Below are 22,822 nucleotides of genomic sequence, written 5' to 3' on the forward strand. Positions count from 1 at the left end.
ATGGAAAGCTTTGTCATTCACACCAAGGCTGCCGATTAGCAATTATACATTGCACTACATTTCCTGTATATCGCTGCATTCCCTCCATCACATGTCCAACTAATTAACCATATCTAGTAGATGGGAAGATTTCTCGCCATCCTCTTCCTATGTTTAGTCTTCCTCGTCGGATTCGGCTCGTTTGTCGTCGTGTTGTAAGTCGCATTCGTCGGCAATTTCTTGTACTGCACAGTAGCGTTGCCCTCCTTGTACGTGCTCAGCGCCGGGCCAGTAGTAGTGTAGTTCCCTCCCATCGTCACGTTCGTGGTCCCCTTCGCGATGTCCATACCATTGATGACGCGCTCAAACAGGGCCAACGCAACCTCAGGCTGGTAAAACGGAACCTCGTGCCCCGATTCGAAGATACGCGCAAAGGCGAAGTTGTTGCTCTGCTTCACCTGACCATGCCAGACGCCGTCGGGCGTGCTGATGTTCTCGAAGCCAGCATTCGACCAGCCCGAGGCATTGCAGTTGTCGGCCACAACTTGATTGCCGAGCCAATTGCAATTGTAGTCTGCATCACCATTATACATAGCCATGTAGATTCCAGCATCGATGAGACTCTTGACATCGACCGGCGAGTTTTGCGTGCGGTCGTCGTCGCCTGTGGTCCCGAAGGCGGCGCTAACAAGGTTGGAATCCGCTGAGAAGTTGACAAAGGCCCCGAGAGCTTTTTGTACCTTGGGGAGGTTCAAGTAGCTTTGGAAGAAGTATGGAGGGAAAGGGTCGGCTAGAAGTTCGCGGATGTCGTACTCGTTCCGCTTGCCGTAAATGTCCAGGACTTCCTCCACTTCGTAAGCACAGAAGTTGTCGGACGCCGAGCACACGTCGTCTGATCCGGTGTTGTAGCATTCGAGCGTTTGATCGTAGCAGTTACCAGGACCGTACATCGAATTGTACATCTTTTCCTGGATTTTCTTAGAGAATGGCACCAGGTCGTAAGGGTTTCCCGGTGACACGCTGTAGTTGTAGTAGGCCGCGTACTGGATGAGGGGATCGTACCACCCACTAGAAGAAAATCAGTATAAGGACACTCAGAACCGATGGGGTTGTAGAATACGTACTTTCCAATCATGACAGACTTGAGATTGATCTCATGAGCACCCGAAAGCTTGCCGGACTTGATGAGTTGGTTTTGGTTGAGGAAGTACCTGGACTCGGTCAGTAAGAGATCAACAGACGCTTGTGGCATACACTGACTCATTATACACAGGCGCATAATGACCACCGTAAGACTCTGTCGTGAAATGGAAAGATCCGCGGGAGTACTGGGGGAAAGCACCCATGAAGCCTTGCAAGACCAGCCAAAAGTTGTTCGCAGAGCTGTCGGTCGAATTGGTGAGGCTCGAGATCAGATACTGCGAGTACGTGCCGCAGGTATCCTCGGCGTAATCCGGACAGCTGCTGTTATTCGGCAGTTGGACACTGGCGGCGTATTGCTGTTTGATCCCGGAGTAATAGCCGGGGACTGGGATGGAGTAGGAGAAGCCGGTTGTCGAGGGTTGGTCGATGTAGATCATGTTGGAGACGTTGCTTTGGAATTATTAGTCATGAGCACGTGGTCGTAAAGGAGGGAGGGAACATACTTCCAGGAGTAAGGGTTGTTGACGACCTCCAGATTGTCGTTGATACGACACGGCCCGTTCTCATCAAACAGTCCGAGCCTGTAAACGGAAGGCGCACGTTAGCAAGAGGGGGACTGTTTGGCAGGTCTCGTGGTCACGAAGGTCGGTGCCGGCGTGCCAATTCCAGAATGTTTGGGAAAATGCTTACATTGACGAAGAGCCCGGACCGCCATTGATCCAGACTGAGAGAGGTGCAGTAGTTGGATCGCCGTTCCTAGTCTCGAAGAAATAACTGCGACGAAGTGTGAGCTCACGTGCTCGTCGCGACGAAACAACGGACGACTCACAAGAAGATGTGTGCATCTTCAGCAATGTCTACGTAGCCCGAGTAGGACTTCACGTTGGGCGTAAGCTCGCAGATGCCGTCCGGTACTTGTTTGTAGCGCACTGGGACGCCCATGTATCCAGTCGCATTGGTCAGATCCGTGGGAGCCGGCACGAACTGCGAGAGCCCGAGCGCGGCGAACAATGGGACGAGAAGCAGCATGTTTCCAAGCGACGATATTGATATTGAATGTCGCTATACGGTAGGAGAATACGAGTAGAAGAAAGAGAGCGCGATTGAAAACGATAAAATAGCCATTGGACTTACCTGCCTTCCGTGTATGGACATGGCCTGTGGCGTGCGTCATGCGGGTTTTTCCTATCTGCTAGCGTCGCAACCATGGTCGGTGCTCAGAGGGGTTTGCGGGGTCCAAAGACGGTGCTCGTTGCCTAGATAAGTGTACATAGTGCACGCGTACGAGCATTCAAATGTGAGATGGAACGAGGCGGGAGGATTTGAGTTCATGCGATGGAACGGTGCCTGCCGTGGAGAGGGCGGGGTTTCGTTCGACGGCCGAATACAGCAGTGGTCGGAAGAAGGCGTGTAAGCGTGGAGGTGATGCCGCCGAGTCCGAGTCTGACGCTGTGGAAGGCCTACTGCGAATCAGCGCGGTCCAGATCCGTCCGCCGTGCCGGATGCAACCCCATCGAACTAGCCAGCCATGGAATTGACGTCGTTCATGAGCATCCATGTTTTCAGGCTTGTTGTGCACGCTTTCGCCTGACGTCTGTCCTTCTTCTGTCTTTGCTCGTCTCAGTCACGTTCACTGGTAAATACACATATATGGTGGAAGATGAAGTGACGATGGAATAGAGTTGCTATGTGTCAGCATGTATAAGGCCAGCGGCTAAGCCTTCCTACACGCGCTCAATGGCGCACCCGACATCCTCGTTGCCAATAGGCATGAGGCTTCACACGTAGTGTATCTCTGATCTGCATTCAGTCCGTCTATTCATCGGACAGAACGACAGACTGCCTAGAAATCTTCCTGTCAATGCCATGGGAGCCGCGGTGAGCTGATTGCCTCGTGCAAGTTCATCAGCCCTCCTGAATCGTGACCAGACCCGTTTTAACTTGAACTACGCATGCTCGACTCCAGTTGATACGCATGTCTTATTGCATCTTCAACTACAGTCTTCAATAAGGTCCACCACCGAGACAGTAATCTGTTCGTCAGAGCAGCTGGCAACTTTGCCGACCTCGGCCAATCCCGGACGTGGTCTTGGCAAATTAAAGTTTCTCGCGAGGTCGAGCTTTCTGCTGTCGACTTCATCCAGCATTCGAGCAAGCAATTTGGCCCAGCACACCCCTCACCCTCTTCCGCGATCCTCACAGCGCGTCGAGAAGCCCCCAGGCTGGCCGCTCACTAGCCTAATTACTCCATCTCCCCTCCTCTCCACTCTCAACCCGCCCACCATGCTGCGCACACTTCCTGCCCTGCGTCTCCCGACCTCCTCGTCCACGGCTCCCCGTCATCTCTCCCGCGCCCTCAACGCCAGCCTCGTGTGCCGTCAACAACCCACATCGCTCCAGCAAAGGCGAGGCGCACATGCCATCAGCAACCCGACTCTAGCGAACATTGAGAAGAGATGGGAGGCCATGCCGCCGCAGGAGCAGGCGGATTTGTGGATGGCGCTCAGAGATCGGATGAAGGTGGATTGGAATGAGATGACGCTGCAGGAGAAGAAGGCCGGTACGTCTACAATCCTTTTGTCATCGTTTTCATCTCTCAATACTCCCACTGTCGCTCCTGGGAAGCGGACGGAGAGAGGCCGAGGGGGTGTATGCCATTGGCGTCACAGCCCAGAACGCGTGGACATACGACCCATTGACGCAAGTAACGCCCACTAACAACACCAAAACAGCGTACTGGATCGCCTTTGGACCCCACGGCCCCCGTGCCGGTGACCCCCCGGGCGAAGGCCGCAAAGTCCTCCTCTACACTATCATTGGCTCCCTCGCCGGAGTCGGCATCTTCGGCCTGACACATCTCTTTGCCGGTCCTCATCCAAGCACCATGAACAGAGAGTGGCAAGAAGCCACGAACGAGTACTTCAAGGTATGGCTCCTCAAACTCACCCGCCCGAATGTGGGCGGTAGGCACGAAGACTAATGCACTCGCACCACAGGAAAACAAGATCGAGCCCATCACCGGTGTGTCGTCCGAAGGCTATGTAGGCAAAGGCCAAGTCCAGAGCGGGTCGGAGCAGCACAAGTAATCCGCGGCAGGAGAATGGATGGAAGCGCGTAGTGGGGAAGCTCGCGGCCCGCACGTGTATTTTCCTTTTAGACATCGAACCTAGAGGTGCAGATTGGAGATGGCGGACGGGGCAGTGCTTGTCGTGTATCTTACCATCCACTCGCCGCTTAGGCCATTGTACAAAGCACAATCCATTGGCACGGTTCTTCGATATGTTTCCCTGTTCATGCACGCGCCCTCAGCTTCACGGCCGCAGCCGTACTTCACAACCTCGAGACAAGCAGTAGAATATCTCAATTACTTTTAGCATGCCTACATCGCCGAATCCAAGGGTATCCTGTACATCCATGTCCATCCGATGCCCACCGCTATGCCCAAAATCAGGTTGAACCCGCACTCCACTCTACTTCTCCTCGCCCAACTTCCTCTCCACATTCTCCCTCCACCCGGCCCCATACCTCGCCGTCATCCACGTCCCAATCGACGCCACAAACACAAACAAGGCGGAAATGGTGCTGAACCACCCGACGCCAATGCGTTCAATGACAGGCAAACACGCCGCCGTGCCAGCCGCGGCAAAAACGTAGCGAATCACGTAATTCCCCGCCAACACCTCCGAATTGCGCTTCTGCATCACCTCCGTGCAGTACGTGTTGATACTGGGGAAGCAAAACAGCTGCGCAACGCCCTGCACAAACATGCATATGACAGGTAGCGGAATGCCGCCCACGCGCTTCTCCACCGACCAGCCGTACACCAGCATGCACGCGGGCGTGACGCCGCCCATGGCGACGATGCACGAGCGCAGCCGGTCCTCCGGCACACGCTTGCCGCCGCGCTTGCGGATCCATTTGCGCACGCACCGGTCGGCCCAGCGGCCGCCGCCGAAAGTGCCGAGCAGGTAGCCGGCGCCGGGGGCGATGTAGAAGAGGGCGCCTTCGAGGGGGGAGGTGAGGTTGAAGCGTGGGTTGAGGACGTAGCGGATGGGGGTGAGGAGGGAGTACATGTTCTGGTTGCGGGAGGTTAGTTGGAGAGAGTTTTGAGGGAGGGAAGACGTGGACGTACCCAGACGAGACTTGCGCTTGCGAGGCCTACTATCAGGATATTGGGGTAGCGGAAGAGTTTGATGACGCGGAGCGGGTTCGTCCATTCCCATAACTTCTTCGCCTTTTCTTTCCGCGGAAGGCCGGCTAGTTCCTCGCTCCGCATGTGGTGTGCCGTCTCGGGGATGAACACAATAACGCCTATGGAGCTGACTCCTGATAATGCCGTCTGCAGCCAGAAGATATTCCGCCAGCTGGAGTATGTGACAATTACGCCGCCAATCAACGGTCCGAGGGCAGGTCCGATAAGTATGCCTGATAGAAAATAGCCATAGCATGTGCCGCGCTCCACTGGCCTGTAAATGTCGGCGATGACTGCCGCGCCGCAGATGTAAAAGCCGGTGCCTTGGAAGGCAGTCAACATGCGGAAGATGAAGTAACTCGCGAGATTAGGCGCGAGAGCGCTGCCGGCGGAGAAGGCGGTGAAGGTGACAGCAGCGACGACCAAGGGCTTCTTCCGGCCGTATGTTGTTCCCAAAGGCCCATAGAGCAACGGGCTCAAGCCCATAAAAATGAGATACAAGGCATTGGAGATGCCGAAGATCGTGCCCGTGGTATGGTAGGTCGCCACGACTTCAGGACTCGCAGCAAGAATGGAGGTAGAGCTGATGGGGCCGAGGAAGGCGCAGAAGGAGAGGATAGTGACGATAGCGACTTTATGCGGGTGCGAGTACTTGTTGTAGATTTCGTCCCCGGCTTCGTAGAACTCGTCGCGCGCGGGCATGGGAGGGCTGTCGTGGGTGGAAATGTGGGAGAGGGTGTGGTGCAGGCTGGGCCGGCCGTCTTCTGTGGCGGTGGAGTGGATGTAGGTGGCCGCTTCCTTGTCATCTTTGCTGGAGTGGGACGGCTGGTCGGGGAGGTCGTGGTCTTCCTCCGAATCTGCGTGCTTTTCGACGTCCTCGTCTTCCGCCACTTTGGGCAGGTCTGGATGCTTTTCATCCGCCATGGCCGGTTGGATTATATGTGTTTTAGAAGCATGTAATGAGATGGTCCGAGGCCGGGAATCATGGCTCTCAGAGACGTTGAAATTCCGAACGCGAAATAGAGAGAGATGATAGATGTGACTTACCAAGACAACCGCGGGTAGAGTAGACATGCGGTTGAGTCGTCCAATGCTACCGATGTCGGCGCAGCGTAACATTCACGCGTGAGGTGGTCAAGGTTTGCAAAGAAGGTTGCGCTTTCCGCGCATGCCATTGGCGGAGCTGCTTCGGCTTACTCACGCGTTGAACACCGCTTTTGGCCGCGTCGGCGGTGGCGAGGGCACATCACCTTCTCCATACGCTGTAATGCACGGCAATGGACAACAGATTGAAATTGTCATAGCCAAACGCTTCATATCATTGTATCGCTGAACCCATCAGATTTCTAAGATCCTCCAATCGTACATCATCCCGCGGCGTCTTCCAATCCTTCTTCAACAACCCATACGTCTCGTCAATTTGGCCCGGCTTCCACGGGTTCAATGCCCAGTATCCCCAGTCCGCGTCGGAATCCGCAAGGTACCGCATCAGGTTCTTCCAGTAGTGCAAGTCCTCGGGGCCCATGTTCCTGCCGTTGCCGAACTCGCCCACCCACACGGGCGCGATGTCTTCAGCCAACAGGTATCCCCAGTTGCGATGCATTTCCGCAGCAAACGAGGCGTACGCTCGGCGACCAAAGGGCACGCCTGAGCCCCAGCCGGACCACGCGTAGACGTGACTGCTGTATACCACGCGATTAGGGATGGACAGCTTGATTGGGCGTGCCCGCGCTCCGGAAACGTCGTTCGCGGACGACACGCCTTCGAAGAACATCAGCCAGTTTGGCTGCATTGCTAAGAGGGCCTCGCTGGCTTGCTCCGAAGCCGATGCCAGTGCATCCCACGTCATGGTCCCCCATAGTCCTCGAGGTTCGTTTCGCAGATCGGCACCGATGACGAGCGGGTTATCGACGTGCGGCGCCATGACGGTCTTCCAGTTCTCGATCCAGCTTTGTGTGGTTTGTCTGATGGAGCACAGAGGGCCGAGGTGATCGTTCTTCCAACTCGCATCGCATAGATTCATCCCGTCGCACCAGTGGGCGTTGGTGATGTGATCGTTGATGATGACAGCAATCCCAGCATCCGTCAAAGCCTCGACGCAAGCTTGGAAGACGTCTAGTGCTCGTGGTCCCGACAATTCTCCCGTCTCATTGTCCTCATTGTGGCCATCTAGCAAGTCTAGATTGGCGCCGAGGTGGACAGGGTCGATGACGGGATTCTGAATAACCATCTGATCGGAGTACGGCAAGCGCACGCTGTTGAACCCCATGTCTCTGATCGTTTGCGCAATTTCCTTGCGATGCCGCGTCTCCAACCCCATAGGAACGAAGAAAACATCGCTCCCTCCATACCAGTTGACAGAAACCAACTTGATCCGCTCCCCATTTGCATCAAGAATATATCGCCCCTTCGTTCTCAACGGAGGCGCCGCGAATTTCGTTGGACTCCTGCGCGCCGGTCGAGTCCATTTGTACAGCTCCTGTGTTCCATCACTCTGCCGGAAAAATGTGTATAGTAGATATAAGCTCGCGGAAGCCAAGAACAGAGAGAAGAAGGCTGCGTGATGGTTGGAATGCGCTGGTCCGCCTAACCGCACCATTTGATCTGCGGCGCTGGAGCCGGAGTTGGATGCGAATGAAGCCATCTCGAAATCTGATTACGAGGGTTGTGTGTTTGATATAATCGGCCAAGAACGGTATCCCGGGAGGCCAAGGAGTCCGGAGGACCGAGCCAAGAGTGCGCGGACGAGTGCGGAAGGGGAGGAGCCAGTGTGTTGTCCGGTAGGGCTGAAGCGTGAGGACTGCCGCAAATGCTCAAAGGCTGACGGCGTCGGGGGGCGGCGGGAGTGAGATCGTGTGCGCTACTGCCTCGTCCGGAAAGCACGCGATCAGCCTTTCCCGTCAGACGGCTGTCAGCAAGATGTCATAGGCTTGGATATGCCAAGCAGGACGGGAACTCGGGGTTATATGGATTTTTCCTTTACACGCACGCGGGATGTACGAGCTTGGATGTACCGGCAGGGAACCGGGATGAGAGGGCAAAGGCTGACGATGACATGGTGGACGGGAGGTGGACGACGTGTGGCCGGCCGAAGCTCCGCATGCGCGTTTCGTTGGCTGTCGGCTAGTGAACGTCATTCGCCAGGCTGGGCTCTATTCGCCGCACCGTAAGATGGATGCTACAAGTGCTGCCTGCGGATCTGGAATTGCTTGCTAATAATGACATCGTGGCCATTGGGAAATATTGACGGCAGACTGAACGCTAAATGCAGTAGAGAGACACCTCACTTCTCAGCTTTTCCACTCCGCTCGCTCGTCAACGACACTGTCCTGCTGCCTCGTCCACTGCCCCCGTCCCCGTCCCCGTCCCCATCTCCCACTTCGACCACGTGCTGCCCGCCCTTCTCCGTATCCTTACCAGACATCTCCACCTGCTCCCTCGTAACAACCGCCGTCTCCCCCTCCCTCTCCTCCTTCCTCACCAACCCGCGATCCTTAATAAAAGCACAAAGCAAAAAACTCACGCCCGTCAGCGGCACACACCAAATAAACACCGCGCGATTCGCAGCCGCGTACGCCCGCAAAATCGTCGCGCGATCCGCAGCCGAGTAATTCGCAAGGTCGGGTTGCGCGAAGGTGCTATTAGCCACGCTCGCTAGGCTAGGCGGCAACGAGCCCTTCAACACGTTGGCCAGAATGGCGGAGGAGACGGCGAGGCCCACTGCTGCTCCGGCACTGCGGAGGAAGTTGCGGTTGGATGTTACGACTGCTCGTTGCGCTTTGGGACAGTGGGCTTGTAGCGCTACGAGGGTGGGTTGGAAGACGCATCTTTTGCATAATGTCAGTAAGCGTTTGCGTTGGCGTGGTTCAGTGCACTCACCCTGTGCCCATCCCGATGACGATGAGGTAGAAGCAGAACAAGCCCAGATGTGTATGCTCATCGCACGAAACGAGCAATCCCGCCCCGACCGTCCAGATGCCGAACCCAAACCAAATCAGCTCGGCGTATCGGTTGAAGCGCGACTGATAGTAGCCCGCGGACGTCGAAAACGTCGACTGCGTCACCACCAGCGGAAGCTGCAACACCGCCGCAATCAATGGTGACTTGCCCCTCACGTTCTGCAGGTACAACGTGATGAAGTACAGGTACGTGTAGTAGCATGCTCCCAGCAGGAACGTCTGCATCAACATGGCCGCCACGGATGCTTTGCGAAACATCCCCAGCGGCATCATAGGCAGCCTTGCGTACTTCCACTCAATCAGGAGGAAGGCAATCAGACACGCTCCTCCTGCGCAGAACATGGCGATAATCATGGGCGAATCCCACGGCACGCCAGCATGTCCGCCCTCTGAAGTGGGAATCAGCAATAAAATCACCGCCGCCGTGCCCGTCACCAAACCAAGAACATCGATCTTCGCCAGCGTCTGCCGTAGGTTCAATTTCGGCATGTTCGTCGGTAGACACCTCCACGATATGCCAGCAGCGATCATAACGAGCGGGGCAAGCAGGTAGAAGATGCCTCGCCATGTGCCGTGGATGGCGAAAGCAGACGCGATTAGCGGGCCCAGAGCATTGCCCAGTCCGACTTGAGACCCGAGGATTCCCTGGTATTTACCGCGTTCCTGCAAGGTGACAATGTCGCTAACGATCATCATTGATAGCGACGTGATGCCGCCGCCTGCCACTCCCGCGAGGCCGCGGAATATGTAGAGCATGGTGGAGTTAACGGCCAGGCCGGTGCCCAGATCGCTGAGGGAGAGCAATACCAGCGCCGATATCATTACATTTTTGCGGCCCGCCAGATCACTGAGCCTTCCATAAAGTATTTGAAAGGTCGTATTGGCAATGAGGGACGACGTTCCTGTCCATGAGACCGAAGAGCGAGCATTGAGGTCGCGCGCGATAGAAGGCTGAAGCACGGCGACGGAGTTTTGATCGATAAAGCAGACCAACAAAGCGAGACTCATGACCCCAAAGACGAACAGCACCTGCTTCTTCGGCAGCAGTTGCGTCTGGTCATGCAGCGCCTCCTCCGCTGCGTCTTGTTTCTTCGTCATGGTTGGCGGAAAAGTCGTCGTAAGTCGTGAATCGTCAAGTGGTCGCGTGATGTATCACAGTAGGCCAGCAACGTCAACACATCTGCTCCTCTCCATCAAATATGTCGTTTCTCAGGGAACCCAGCAATGCATAGAGAGACAGCACCGAGGAGAGTGAGAACAAGATAGAATAAGAGGCGTAAAGAGAGCCACGAAATAACGAAGACGACACTCCTACGGGACACAGTTGGAGCCGACATTACCTAACTCGCCTCACCTCATTCCCCCAGGTGATCGGCTGGGGCGCGAGACCAAAGAATTGGGCCATCAATTGGGGCACATCTGTAAATTGCGTTTAGATGGGCGGCGAAGGCAAAGCGAAGGCGAGGGAGAGATGCCGCTTTTGCCGCGCACCTTCCCAGCTGGGACCTTGGCGGACCCGGTATCGGCGGTGTCGCGTATCATGAATCTCGTGTTGATATCTACCTTGAGGATAGCGAAAGTGGTGAAGCCGATGAAGCGGTGAGGACATGAGGTGATGCAAGATTGTGGAAAGAAAGGTGTGAGAGGGAAATATGTGTCAATGGCTGGATAGCTGGAGGACAAGAACTTGGTGCTCTGCAGATTCTGATCGTAGTAATGCTACTTATGAACGTGAAACTCCTCTCAAATGCCATGAACCCCAGAAGTGAGATCAGCAATAGCCCGCAAAACCCCATACTTCGCTCCATCTGTCCTCCCAATGCAATACGTCCCCTCTCAAAAACAATTTCTCCTTCAACGTCTCCTCGAATGTCCCTTTCGCCCCTAGCGATAAGCAGGTTGCCCCCCACCGCTTCCCGGAAGCGTGAAACCGAAGCCCGGCACAGCAGGAGGCGTAGCAACAGCCACCGGCTCCGGCCGAACGTATCCATATTGCTCCATGAGTTGCGGCGGACCACCGCTCACTCCGCTGTATCCGTAACCAGCACCGCCGTCGTCGTGCCTCTTCGCCCCGCGATTGTTGTCCCTCCGCTGTCCACCGTCGTCTCCTCTTCCTCGCTTCCCTCCGCCTGCGCCCGCTCCAGAAGCGTCCGGCATGACACGCCTGCTCATGGCTTTGGAGCTGACGCCGGCGCCGATTTCAATGTCGGGTTCTTCGAGCACCATCCCCGCCTCCACCTTCTGTCCGCCTGTCCCGCCATACTCGGCTGTGAGAAGCCACTTCATATCCGCGTCGGTCAGCTTGCCGATAGGGATGATGCTCTCGCCTCGTCCGTAATCACAGCACTCGCGTGGTCCAAAGCCAACACCCCATTTCGTCTGGCGGGCGATGGCCATGGTTTCGCGATCATTGCTGGCCTGCAGTCGCTCCATACTGGACTTGGCGTTGACGGCGTGTGCACGTGTAGTCATCTTGACAAAGGCGTGACGCTTGTCGCGGTTGGCTATGCATGTCTGGACTCGTCCGAAGCGCTCAAATAGAGATTGGATCTCCTGCTGACTTCCATTTGCACCGCCTACGAACAGCGTGCGCGACAAGACTTTGATGGAGTCGCGTGGGAGATTGTTGTCGATGGCGATGTATTTGGGCTGCATCGGCATGCCGTTCATGGCGAGATTGGTGCCGGGAGGGAGTGAGTGGGCCGCCGGGGCAGGACTGTCGCGGACGGGAGAGCGCTGCCTGTATCGACGTTGCTCGTTGCGTCCTCCGTAAGGTTCGTCCTTCTGCTTGCGAGAGTCGTCGTAATTGCCATAGACTGGACTTGCCCTCCGACGACCACCATCTGGGCTTCGACTGCGATCACGGCCTCTGGCCTGACCGCCGTACCCACCGTATGATTGTTGGGCAGGCGCTTGGTACTGCTGATCAAACGCTTGCAGCACAGGGGCCCACTGCTCCATAGGAATGCCGTCTTTCTGCAGGTCTTGCAGCACCTGGAGGGCTTGGACCAGCTTTTGCTGATCGTTGATGATACTTTGAGGTAGAATGCCACGTAGAGCTGCAAGAGGGTCGTTTGGCTGTGTTGCCGGTGGCGCCTGGTAGGGTGGAGGTGCTTGGCTGTACTGCTGAGGAACAGAGGGAGGCGGTTGTGGTAAGCCAGGGTAAGCCGGAAAGTTCGGTGGCATCTGGAACGGTGGCGGTCCCGGTGCCGCCTGATATGGAGTTGGTTGTTGCGGCGTGGGCTGATATGTAGGGAACGATTGTGTAGCTGGTGGAGGGATAGCGCCGTTTTGTTGAAGCATAGCCATGATGTTTGCTGGAATAGGCGGTTGGCCGTTTTGCGCTGGGGCTGCAGGTTGAGGAACGGCTTGCTGTGGTGGTGGCTTGCTCGCAGTATTTGCTAGCGCGGCAAGGATGCTGTTGACGTCGGATGGCGGGGCAGGAACTGATTGTTGTGGTGGCGGTTGTGGTTGTGTATGGGCTGGACCAGCACTATTTGCTGCACCTGACAACCCCTTTTGAACAATTAACCCTTGATCATACAGATGCTGCGGCGGGAACCCAGTGGGAGTGGATACAGGTCTGCTTGGCACCGGCGCTGAAAACTTCTCGCCGGTATGCTTGCTGCCGCTGCTGTGGGTTGCATCGGTGCCGTTTGTCTGGACTGAAGCACCGCTGAGTTTCGCTCGGAACTCGGACAGCATCTTCGCCGGGAATGTGTTGCCTTTCTCCCAAATCCTGATCATGCCCTCCAGCTTCTCTTTCTGCTCCGTGGGGATGTCTTTGGCAGTGTCGTCGAAGAGGGCGGGCATGAGCTGGGTGATGCGTTTGATGGCTGCGGCTTCCGTGCCGGACTCCCCCCGTCCTTCGATGTTCAGGTCTTGCCCGCTCGACTTTGCTTGCTCGATCCACCGACGGACTACACTGTCAATCACGTAGACTGCGCCGAGTTTGTGGGTAGGGGGTGCTTTCTTGAGCGCGCGATAGAGGGATTGTACGATGTTGGATTCCGCCTGAGATGAAGATATAGAGGTTAGTGATTGCCCACGTATGGCCAGATCGCCGAAGACATGATGGATGGAACTATAGTGTGTTCGCGGCTTGCTCACCTGAAGGTTCTCCACGCATAGCTTAGTGATGGAAGCGATCTTGCCCTTACTCGCTCCGGGTGGTTTCAGCTGGTTCAGAGACGCGAGCTGAGAATCTAAGTCGGTGATGATGTTGTTGGGAGGCGCCATGTTGTCGGATTTACGTGTCTACGGCACGCACGTTGTGTGGAGAGCGATGGACTGCTAAGGTCGCGCGTCTCGCAGAGGAGCGCCTACTGGCTTACACAAGGTGTGGAAGTGATGACGGTCACACTATTGGTGGACACTAGTCAGTGGCAAGCAGCAACTTCTCGCACGAGTTAGGTGATGGAGCGACAAGCTACGCAGGTTCCGCACTCTCAGCCGTGGGGTATGTTGACGCGTCTCCTTTACGGTCGTGGCGCGTGGTCTTTTTGCTCTCGTTGAAGCTGTACGGGCAATGAACGGCTACGTTCTACCGGTAGTTCGCAAGGAGGGTACGAGGTGGAGGAAAGGACAGTATCCAGAACGGAGGGCCAAAGTAGATGTAGCCGCAGGTTACGTAGTTGGGTGTGAGTCAACGGACTTTTTCCTCCTCGGAGTGAATGAAGGTCGCGGCCGCGGGGCTGACTGGACCTCACGCGTGAGACAGTGACTGCGGCAGTCCAGACGGTCCAGTTGGAACAGTTAATGAGGAAGTGAGTGAACGAGAGGTCGGCAACTCAATCGTGGCAACCTTCCTAGCTGATTGCGACGACTTCAACGTATACTGTCCGGGAATGCAGGGGCGCGTTGCAGACGTGGATAAGATCTCGGAATGAACAAGGGGGCAGGTTGACAGTGTCGTGTGGTATACTCACGATGATGTAGTGAGATGGAGGGAGGGAGCTGGTCAAGGGAGGAGGGTGTGAGAAGTGAAGAAAGCGACCGAGGGCGGGAGAAGATTTGTAGGCAGGCGCTTGGCGTGCCGTGCTTGCGCGGGACGGCGGCCCGCAGCGCACGCTAAGACGGCAGGCGGCGCCAACGTGAGCTCCTTAGAGTTTGCGCCGGCCTGCGCCTGTCGGGTTGCCTCGTGTTTGCATGTGAAGGCGACTTTCTCGAATATTGCTGTACAGAAGGATCGGGTGACAATGAGCAGGAAAAAAATGATATAAAGCATTCAGATATGTGCATCTACACTCCAACTATCTCAAGCAACGTGCATCCTCTCAAGATGAACGATAATCAGACGACGGTCTCACCACTTCCCATTGACGTCTGTGCTGCACTACTTTCGGAAGCTGGGCTTTTTTTCTCAGGCCGTCCGTTTGTTTCCCAGCTCCAGCTCAACCTCATCCACTCCCGCCTTCTCTCCCACGCCGACACTCCTTTCCGCCTTTCTACCACAATCCACCGGTCTTCACGGCTTGGTCTTGCCCCATCCGCTCCTTCCACGCCAATCCCGCTTTCTCTCTTCCACATCCCCCTGCCAGCCGTTTGATCCGCCATGGCCGCCGTTCAGACCTTCTCGCGCTTAGCTCTGCGCAAAGCTGCCGTCCACTCTACTTCCTCTCTCGCATTCAATGCCACACGCGCCTATGCCACCGCTGGCAAGCAGTCCGTAAGTTGCTTCCAGCCTATACCATACTGCAACAAAGCACCAAGCTGATCCGCCTTCCGCGCAGTCCCTGAAAGAGACCTTCGCCAACTCCCTCCCCGAAAAGATCGAGCAGATTAAGAAGCTGCGAAAGGAACACGGCAACAAAGTGGTGGGCGAGGTCACCCTCGACCAGGTGTATGGCGGCGCACGCGGAATCAAGTCGTTGGTGTGGGAGGGTTCGGTGCTCGACTCCGAAGAGGGCATCCGCTTCCGCGGCCGAACCATCCCGGAATGCCAGGAACAGCTGCCCAAAGCCCCCGGCGGCAGTGAACCGCTTCCCGAAGGCATCTTCTGGCTGCTCCTCACCGGCGAAGTGCCCTCGGAGCAGCAGGTGCGCGACCTCTCCGCCGAGTGGGCCGCTCGCTCCGAGGTGCCCTCCTACCTCAACGAGCTCATCGATCGCTGTCCCTCCGACATGCACCCCATGGCTCAATTCTCCATGGCCGTTACCGCCCTCGAGCACGAATCCTCTTTTGCAAAGGCCTATGCGCGCGGCATGAAGAAGAGCGAGTACTGGGAGAAGACGTACGAAGACTCCATGGACACCATCGCCAAGCTCCCCACCATCGCCTCTCGCATCTACCGCAACGTCTACAAGGACGGCAAGGTTCCGGCGGTGCAGAAAGACAAGGACTACGGTTACAACTTCGCGAACCAGCTCGGCTTCGCCGAGAACCAAGACTTCGTGGAGTTGATGCGACTCTACCTCACCATCCACTCCGATCACGAGGGCGGCAACGTCAGCGCTCATACCACACATCTCGTCGGCTCGGCCCTTTCTTCGCCCATGCTTTCCCTCGCTGCCGGCCTTAACGGTCTCGCCGGCCCGCTGCACGGTCTTGCCAACCAAGAGGTGCTCAACTGGATTGTGGAGATGAAGAAGCACGTCGGGTCTGACTTGAGCGATGAGAACATCACCAAATACCTCTGGGACACCCTCAAGTCCGGCCGCGTGGTCCCCGGCTACGGACACGCCGTGCTTCGCAAGACGGACCCGCGCTACGCATGCCAGCGCGAGTTCGCCCTGAAGCACCTGCCCGATGACCCGATGTTCAAGCTGGTCAGCCAAGTCTACAAGATCGCCCCGGGCGTGTTGACCGAGCACGGCAAGACCAAGAACCCCTACCCCAACGTCGATGCTCACTCTGGTGTGTTGCTGCAATATTACGGCCTGACCGAGCAGAACTTCTACACCGTCATGTTCGGCGTGAGCCGTGCCATTGGCGTGTTGCCGCAGCTGATCATCGACCGTGCTGTTGGTGCGCCCATTGAGAGGCCCAAGTCTTTCTCCACGGAAGCCTGGGCGAAGCTGGTCGGCGCTCAGCTCTGAAGGGGGGAGTAGTTGAGAGCGAAAGGCCGGTGCGGTGCTGTGAGCGTTCTGCGGTCGCGTAGACCATACACGATCGGCGCAGTCACCTGTGTACCTGAAGCGCACGACTGCAAAGACGCGAGGCACAGGTTGTGTGGAGGGCTTCTGGTGTTTGAGATACACTTTTAGTGCAAGTTCCCCGAGCGTGTCCACTACGATAACGAGCGCGCATCCTGTTATTTGTTGTTGCTCGCCTGCATTAATACGACTCCACTCCATATACATCTTCACCTTGAGCCCGCTCGTTGTCCATCCCATCTGATGATGTCCTTTCAGTATGTTAAGAAATACATATAGCCTAAGCTGGCGTGAGTGGAGCCGCAGCCATTGAGGCTCAACCTGCACGCGTTGAGTGGCCCGAGCGTAAGGCTGCTGACTCCCAAACCCTTTCCCCAAACTGTCTCACCAAAAATTCTGGGGACCGCCGCTCCGACTCCCGCCGCACTGTTGACCTCACCCACTTGTCTTTCGGTCCGTACCAGCTCCAGCTCCATCAGCTTCGCAGCATTCCTCTCCGCTCCCTCTCTACCTTCCACTCCTCTCCACACTCTACGCCTACCCGCCCTCCGGTGACGCCAGTGCAACCACAAGCGAAAAAGCACCTCCTGATCGCCCAGCCAGCTCAACTCCTCCCCTCCTCTACATTCCTCCCGAACCCCCAAGGCAAAGAAGCCGCCCAACCGCCTTGGTCAGGCCCAGAACCCGTTCGCAAATCCTCACACTGCCATGTCTCGCGAGCTCGCCGTCGGCCACATGGGCGACAAGCCCGTCAAGGTCGAGAAGAAGCCGGTCAAGTTCAGCAATCTGCTGCTCGGCGCCGGCCTGAACATGTTCGAAGTCACGACTTTGGGCCAGCCGTTGGAGGTCATGAAGACGACCATGGCGGCCAACAGGGCGGATGGCATGATGGGTGCTGTGTCGCGGATTTGGGGCCGCGGTGGGGCGCTGGGATGTGAGTTTCTCCCCTTCCTACTCTTCTCAGATATGAGGTGGAGATGAGAGCTGACGTTACGTGATCCACACAGTCTACCAAGGTCTCATTCCCTGGGCCTGGATCGAAGCCTCTACGAAGGGTGCCGTGCTCCTCTTCGTCGCCTCCGAAGCCGAATACTACGCCAAAAACGCCGGCGCCTCGAACTTTGTGTCGGGAATCGGAGGCGGAATGGCGGGTGGTCTTGCGCAGGCCTACGCGACCATGGGGTTCTGCACTTGCATGAAGACGGTGGAGATGACCAAGCACAAGGCGGCGGCGAAAGGGGAAAAAGTGCCGGGCACCATGTCCACATTCATGGACATCTACCGGAAAGAGGGCATCGCGGGCATCAACAAGGGCGTCAACGCCGTGGCTGTGAGACAAGTGACGAACTGGGGCTCGCGATTCGGGTTGAGCAGAGTTGCGTGAGTCGCAGCCCTAGCCTGCCCACACTTCGAAACCCACTAACAAACGTCCACCACAGTGAAAACAGCATCCGCTCCTTCACCGGCAAGACCGACACAAGTCAAAAGCTCAGCGTGCCAGAGAAGATCCTCGCCTCCGCCATCGGCGGCGGTCTCTCCGCCTGGAACCAGCCGATTGAAGTCGTGCGGGTGGAGATGCAGTCCAAGAAGGAAGACCCGAATCGGCCCAAGAAGATGACGGTGGCTAACACCTTCAAATACGTCTACTCAACCAACGGCCTCAAGGGGCTGTACCGTGGCGTGGCGCCGCGCATTGGCCTCGGCGTGTGGCAGACGGTGTGCATGGTTGCGCTGGGCGATGTGGCCAAGGAGTGGGTGGAGAAGGTGACGGGCGACAAGGTGACGGCGAAGCACTGAGTAGCCTGGGGCGCACTTTGGGAGTTGGATTGCGGTGTGATGTTAGAGGGGCTAGAACACGGGTGTCTGGGGCGCGGGGTTGTATTCTACTACAATACATGGTTTACATGTAAAGGCTGTGAGCCTGAGGATGAGGTAAGCTATGCCTCGTGCTACATATCCCTCGCAGGAATCCATTGATATGAATCACCTTCTGTTTCATTTCTGTCATCTTTGCAATGCAACACACAAATCTAGACGCTGAGTATCCTTGCCTATAGCGGCAGTGATTGCATTGAAGCGTTGAGCTACAGTACCTCACTTCCCTCCCGTCCGCTAGGGAAACCCTTCAGATGGCTGGACGACGTACTACCCGAGTGCAGGCGCTGACTGGAATCGGCGTCGATCGCGTGGGCGCACTGGCAGCTCAAAAGGAAGAATCGTCCATCACCGCACCCAAAGGTCGAGAGCAGCGTGACAAGCCGCTGCGAATGGAAAACCTGGACACCGACGTTCCTCCCCATCCCATCGCCCTCGAAGCCACGGCAAAGGCAATATCAAGTAAAGAAGACAACAGCTATCTGCCCTTCATCGGCCAGCTCGGGTTGCGCAAAGCAGCAGCAGCGCATGTATCTCGCATGACAGGCGGCGTGACGCAGTACTCTGGCGAGGAGAATTGCGTTATCACCGCCGGCGGGCTCTCGGGAGTCCTGAATACGCTCTTCGCAACCGTCGAGCCTGGCGAAGGCGTGCTTCTCACTGACCCGACGTATATCGGCCTCATAAACCGTGTGAAGCTCGTGGGCGCCATTCCCGTCCTCCTCCCATTGGAGTTCCGCCCTGGTAAACCCTGGCGCTTCCCGCGCGAAAAGCTGCGCCAGTTCATCGAGTCCGCGCAGGAGACGGACGGCATACGAATCACGGCTTTGCTGCTGAGCTCCCCCGCGCTGCCATCGGGAGCGTACCTGGATGCAGACGACTGGCACGCCGTAGCGGAGGTGTGCATCTCCCGTGATCTTCTGCTCATCTACGACGCTGCGTTCGAGCGACTTCTCTTCGATGGCCGGCCAGTCGTCCATCCCGCTTTCTTTCCGGGGATGGCAGAAAGGACGATCACGGTCGGGAGTGCGTCGAAGGAGCTACGTTTGATCGGCTGGCGCGTGGGCTGGGTCGTTGGGCCGACGTGGGCGATTGCCGATATTCGGCTTGTGGGAATGGCGAACGTCGTTGTCCCGGTTGGCATCGCGCAGAAAGCGGCGCAAGCGGCCCTAGAACAGTCTGCACCGGATTGCCTGATGTTCACCAGGGAGCTCCAAGCCCGACGCGATCTGTTGATGGAGGAGCTCCAGGGGCTGCCGGTGGGCGTTCCAGCCGGAGGGTGGTCGTTTGTCCTTCGAGTTGAGAATGGACGGGAGGCATCGAGAGCTTTGATGGAGGAAGGGATCTACGTCACTCCGATGGATGGCTGGGGAGAAGCTCATGGGGAGGGCTTCATTAGGTTCGTGTTCTCTAATGAGCCGTGCCATCGATTGGAGGGTATTGGTGTGAAGGTAAGGGCGGCGCTTAACCATCCTCACCCTGAATCGACACCCACGCTATAAGGCCATGGCATGAACTCACCGCCTCACCCCCAACTGCAACCTCGCCCTCTTCAAATACTGCGCTGGAATCACCGCCGCGCTGAACAGCATACACGATCCGGTGAATAAAATCACTTTTTGATACTTCATCACCCCGTAATCCTCCACATCCACCCCACTCGTCAGCAACGCACCTCCAATCGGCCCCGCAAGCACATTCCCAATCCCCTTCCCGAAATTCAGCAGACCAAAAGCTGCAAACGCCGCTGTCGGCTCGCTGCTCACCGCGGTGCCCATCCTCGCCCACATGGCCGTGTACCCCGCCCCGAAGAAGCCGTAAATGAGAGCGAACACGACGAGCAGGCTGAACGTGCTGGCCAGGCCCCAGGTGGTATAAGCCGCGATGCCGGCGACGAGAGTGGCTGTTGCGGAGAGCAGGTTGATGGAGATGCGTTTGTCAGAGAGGTAGCCGAAACTAAACTGCCCTAGGACTTGAGAGATGCTCATGAGGGCTAGGAGGAGTGCGCCTTTGGTCGGAGAGAGGCCTGTGGCCGTGGCGTAGGAGGGGAGGTAGAGGGGCGGGAAGAAGTACCCGAAGCCCATTGCTAGATTAGAGAGGCTGTAGATCCAGAAGAGCGGGGTGCGCAGAAACGACCAGTCTGTGGGCGTTGGAGTACTGGTTGCGGATTCCGGGAGCCGGCCTTTGAGGATGGGGATGAAGGGGCCGGTGGAGAGGGTGAGGCCCACGGCGATGCAGCGGAGCGTCGTGCGGTAGCCGTATTTGTGCAGCAGCGTGGAAACGATGAATGGCATTGCTGCTCCCGAGGCGCCGGAGGCGCTGCACAGGAAGCCGTACGCCATTCCGCGGCGCGCAATCCAGTACTCGTTTACCATGCTTAGGATGCTGTAGTAGAAGGTGATGAAGCCTGCGCCGTACATAATTCCTTGCGTCAGGATTAGGGCTGGGACGGTGTTGGCGAAGGAGGCGGCGACGAGGCCGAGGATGCAGATTGGCCCTGTAGCGTGATGAGCGATGGAGGAGATTGTGTTGGAGTGGCGCACTTACATCCGATGTAGATCATTGGTCGACGGTATTTGGCATACCGTTTGATGAAGGGGATCATGATGGGCGCGGACATGTAAGCCATGCCAGATGCTGTCGTGCCGATGACGGAGAGGTATCTATCATCTTTGAACTGTGGCAGTTGGGAGTAGTAGTTTTGGAAGACGCCGAAGGAGAGGGGGAAGCCTGGGAGGATGGCGTTAGCATCAGGCGTTCACATCGTATCATAAAGTACGCATCCCAGAGCAAGGCTTCGAAGATGAAAGCTGCTATGAGCAGTCTCCATGCAGCTATTCCGCCATCACATGGTGACAAGGACTGGGTGGCTGAGTGAGCAGCCTCTTGTTCTCCCACGTTGATCTCCACTGCATCACCGCGGATCTCTGGGAGTTGTGCAAGTTCGTGTTCTTCTGCGGGACTCATGTCGTCGCTGGTCATGGATTAAACAGCAGCTGCAATGCATTTGCCAATAATCAGAATCTTTTACTTGCTCGGGAAGATGCTGTTGTCAGCGGGAGGGAGCGAAGGCTGAAGTTGAAGAAGCCGAGGCGCTTCGGAAGGCTCTCGGCTGGAAGTTCACTTTCACAGCGAGGACGGATACAGATAGTCAAGTAGATTCCGATACATGCGCGCGATTTGGCAAGGATGTTAGTCGATTGAGGAAGAAAAGGTCGTACTGTGAACAATTTCGCACGCTAAATCGCCCAGTATTGTAAGACAAAGCTGATCCAGGCCACGCCCAACTTGCAAGAGCTAAACATTAGGAAGGTCAAGTGCACCATCAACTCGTAAAGACATCAAAAAGATCATTTCAACATTTCTCGTCGTGAGTGATCAAGCGCCTGGCCCGACACCTGCTTCCTCGACATGCCGCATCGGCCATCCTCGCAAATCGAACAGAGTCTTGGAGGATCTACACATATGCGTGGCTCCGTCACCGTCGATAAAATCGTTTCGTTCCCCGTTGACAAGTCCTGGCAGCTCGATTGTGTCATCGGCAAAGCAAAGGATTGACTAAACCATGGCATTCAAGTTAGCATGGCATCCGGAAACAGGTGTAACACGATGTGATCACCCACCTTCCGAATGTAGTCCAGGCAATGGGGCATGTGTTCGTCCCAGACGAGTTCTTTCCCTGCTTTGGCGCTCTGGAGGCCCATTCTGATCATGCCAAGGCAGTGCAGCTGATGGAACCTGCACACAGCTAATTAGCAGACGTCCCTGTCCAGGTTCATTAGAGAAGGGAATAATACTTACATGCTGACGCCTACCGGTACTTTATCGTGAGGAGGCTCTGGTGCAAGCATTGCCAGGCCGGTCTTACCCGGCCATTTCCAGAGAAAGTCGAATTGAGGATCTAGGCTCTCATAGCTTGCGTTGGCCGAATACCTCCACTCGTAGCTGCCTCGTGACTCAATCTGCGCTTTTAGTGCATCGGCGTCGCTGGAGAGGGGTTGTCTGAGATTGAGAACCTGCATGTAGCAGATGGCGGTGACCAGCAAGGCGATGTAGATCTCTACCGCGAATCGCACGGCCGGCAGTCGACCATTCCAGAACTGATTCCATGTAGATCGTGGTCGCGCCTTGACTTCGGGAAACTCGTTTGCGCCGTCGTCGTCATCCGCATCCTGCGCCGGCTTGGGAAGCAATTTGTGGTAGTCGGACATGATCACATTGAGCCGAAAATGTCTCCGAAACCTGCCAGAGCCTTGCCAAGTGAAGGAGGTTGTCGTGATGGTGGAGAGTGGTAGACTACAGGTGCAAGCGTGGTCTGGAGAGCGGAGCCGGTGGATGTTGGCGGGGCGCGCTTGCCTGCAGCGCCACATCTTGAAACGCCACAGCCAGCGCGCCCGCGACCTTCACTCTAATTCACAGTTCATGTTGCCCTGCGCGCATCTCACTTCACTCCTCGTCCACTTCACCGGAACCGCCTTCACGAGCGGGGGCACGTGATGCGTGCCTTGCCGATGACGGAAGTGAACTTTACGCCAGCGCAAACTTCACCAAACTTCCTACCTTGCTGCGTCCGATAGGTC

At 56.6% G+C, this 22,822-nt stretch overlaps 11 protein-coding genes across 11 annotated transcripts; 4 read left to right on the forward strand and 7 right to left on the reverse strand.

Moving 5' to 3' along the window:
* Positions 1–12: 12 nt before the first annotated feature.
* BDY17DRAFT_287479 (Alpha/Beta hydrolase protein) lies at positions 13–2,402 on the reverse strand. The gene is made up of 6 exons (XM_033732137.1): positions 1,952–2,402; positions 1,813–1,896; positions 1,626–1,703; positions 1,240–1,572; positions 1,104–1,190; positions 13–1,047 (listed from the first exon to the last, which is right to left on the reverse strand). The coding sequence occupies exons 1-6, from the start codon at positions 2,149–2,151 to the stop codon at positions 114–116; spliced, it is 1,716 nt and encodes a 571-aa protein (XP_033585221.1). The 5' UTR covers positions 2,152–2,402; the 3' UTR covers positions 13–113.
* Positions 2,403–3,405: 1,003 nt separating this feature from the next.
* BDY17DRAFT_328181 (cytochrome c oxidase subunit IV-domain-containing protein) lies at positions 3,406–4,208 on the forward strand (the record flags this gene model as incomplete). Its single annotated transcript, XM_033737806.1, has 3 exons — positions 3,406–3,682; positions 3,855–4,048; positions 4,119–4,208. The coding sequence occupies 3 exons, from the start codon at positions 3,406–3,408 to the stop codon at positions 4,206–4,208; spliced, it is 561 nt and encodes a 186-aa protein (XP_033585222.1).
* A 384-nt stretch (positions 4,209–4,592) lies between these two features.
* BDY17DRAFT_258170 (major facilitator superfamily domain-containing protein) lies at positions 4,593–6,016 on the reverse strand (the record flags this gene model as incomplete). The annotated part of the gene is made up of 2 exons (XM_033731750.1): positions 4,593–5,198; positions 5,255–6,016. 2 exons carry the CDS (start codon positions 6,014–6,016, stop codon positions 4,593–4,595), a joined length of 1,368 nt encoding a protein of 455 aa, XP_033585223.1.
* A 595-nt stretch (positions 6,017–6,611) lies between these two features.
* Positions 6,612–7,958, reverse strand: BDY17DRAFT_341605 (Exo-beta-1,3-glucanase; the record flags this gene model as incomplete). Its single annotated transcript, XM_033737998.1, has 2 exons — positions 6,612–7,721; positions 7,911–7,958. The coding sequence occupies 2 exons, from the start codon at positions 7,956–7,958 to the stop codon at positions 6,633–6,635; spliced, it is 1,137 nt and encodes a 378-aa protein (XP_033585224.1). The 3' UTR covers positions 6,612–6,632.
* A 639-nt stretch (positions 7,959–8,597) lies between these two features.
* BDY17DRAFT_258553 (putative major facilitator superfamily transporter) lies at positions 8,598–10,371 on the reverse strand (the record flags this gene model as incomplete). Its single annotated transcript, XM_033731786.1, has 2 exons — positions 8,598–9,141; positions 9,194–10,371. The coding sequence occupies 2 exons, from the start codon at positions 10,369–10,371 to the stop codon at positions 8,598–8,600; spliced, it is 1,722 nt and encodes a 573-aa protein (XP_033585225.1).
* Positions 10,372–11,157: 786 nt separating this feature from the next.
* BDY17DRAFT_328184 (uncharacterized protein) lies at positions 11,158–13,512 on the reverse strand (the record flags this gene model as incomplete). Its single annotated transcript, XM_033737807.1, has 2 exons — positions 11,158–13,287; positions 13,384–13,512. 2 exons carry the CDS (start codon positions 13,510–13,512, stop codon positions 11,158–11,160), a joined length of 2,259 nt encoding a protein of 752 aa, XP_033585226.1.
* Positions 13,513–14,827: 1,315 nt separating this feature from the next.
* On the forward strand, positions 14,828–16,310 carry BDY17DRAFT_319323 (citrate synthase; the record flags this gene model as incomplete). The annotated part of the gene is made up of 2 exons (XM_033736265.1): positions 14,828–14,941; positions 15,006–16,310. The coding sequence occupies 2 exons, from the start codon at positions 14,828–14,830 to the stop codon at positions 16,308–16,310; spliced, it is 1,419 nt and encodes a 472-aa protein (XP_033585227.1).
* Positions 16,311–17,102: 792 nt separating this feature from the next.
* BDY17DRAFT_258361 (mitochondrial DNA replication protein YHM2) lies at positions 17,103–18,164 on the forward strand (the record flags this gene model as incomplete). Its single annotated transcript, XM_033731768.1, has 3 exons — positions 17,103–17,301; positions 17,375–17,747; positions 17,807–18,164. The coding sequence occupies 3 exons, from the start codon at positions 17,103–17,105 to the stop codon at positions 18,162–18,164; spliced, it is 930 nt and encodes a 309-aa protein (XP_033585228.1).
* Positions 18,165–18,268: 104 nt separating this feature from the next.
* On the forward strand, positions 18,269–19,752 carry BDY17DRAFT_56222 (aspartate/tyrosine/aromatic aminotransferase). The gene is made up of 2 exons (XM_033738506.1): positions 18,269–18,299; positions 18,425–19,752. The coding sequence occupies exon 2, from the start codon at positions 18,497–18,499 to the stop codon at positions 19,742–19,744; it is 1,248 nt and encodes a 415-aa protein (XP_033585229.1). The 5' UTR covers positions 18,269–18,299; positions 18,425–18,496; the 3' UTR covers positions 19,745–19,752.
* Positions 19,753–19,759: 7 nt separating this feature from the next.
* On the reverse strand, positions 19,760–21,209 carry BDY17DRAFT_258292 (major facilitator superfamily domain-containing protein; the record flags this gene model as incomplete). The annotated part of the gene is made up of 3 exons (XM_033731760.1): positions 19,760–20,739; positions 20,790–20,972; positions 21,005–21,209. The coding sequence occupies 3 exons, from the start codon at positions 21,207–21,209 to the stop codon at positions 19,760–19,762; spliced, it is 1,368 nt and encodes a 455-aa protein (XP_033585230.1).
* A 187-nt stretch (positions 21,210–21,396) lies between these two features.
* Positions 21,397–22,616, reverse strand: BDY17DRAFT_305591 (uncharacterized protein). Its single transcript, XM_033734890.1, has 3 exons — positions 22,044–22,616; positions 21,866–21,980; positions 21,397–21,800 (listed from the first exon to the last, which is right to left on the reverse strand). The coding sequence occupies exons 1-3, from the start codon at positions 22,610–22,612 to the stop codon at positions 21,621–21,623; spliced, it is 864 nt and encodes a 287-aa protein (XP_033585231.1). The 5' UTR covers positions 22,613–22,616; the 3' UTR covers positions 21,397–21,620.
* Positions 22,617–22,822: the final 206 nt, after the last annotated feature.

The sequence above is a fragment of the Neohortaea acidophila genome (assembly GCF_010093505.1).
Source record: "Neohortaea acidophila strain CBS 113389 unplaced genomic scaffold BDY17scaffold_13, whole genome shotgun sequence".
In the NCBI taxonomy this organism is placed as follows: Eukaryota; Fungi; Ascomycota; class Dothideomycetes; order Mycosphaerellales; family Teratosphaeriaceae; genus Neohortaea; species Neohortaea acidophila.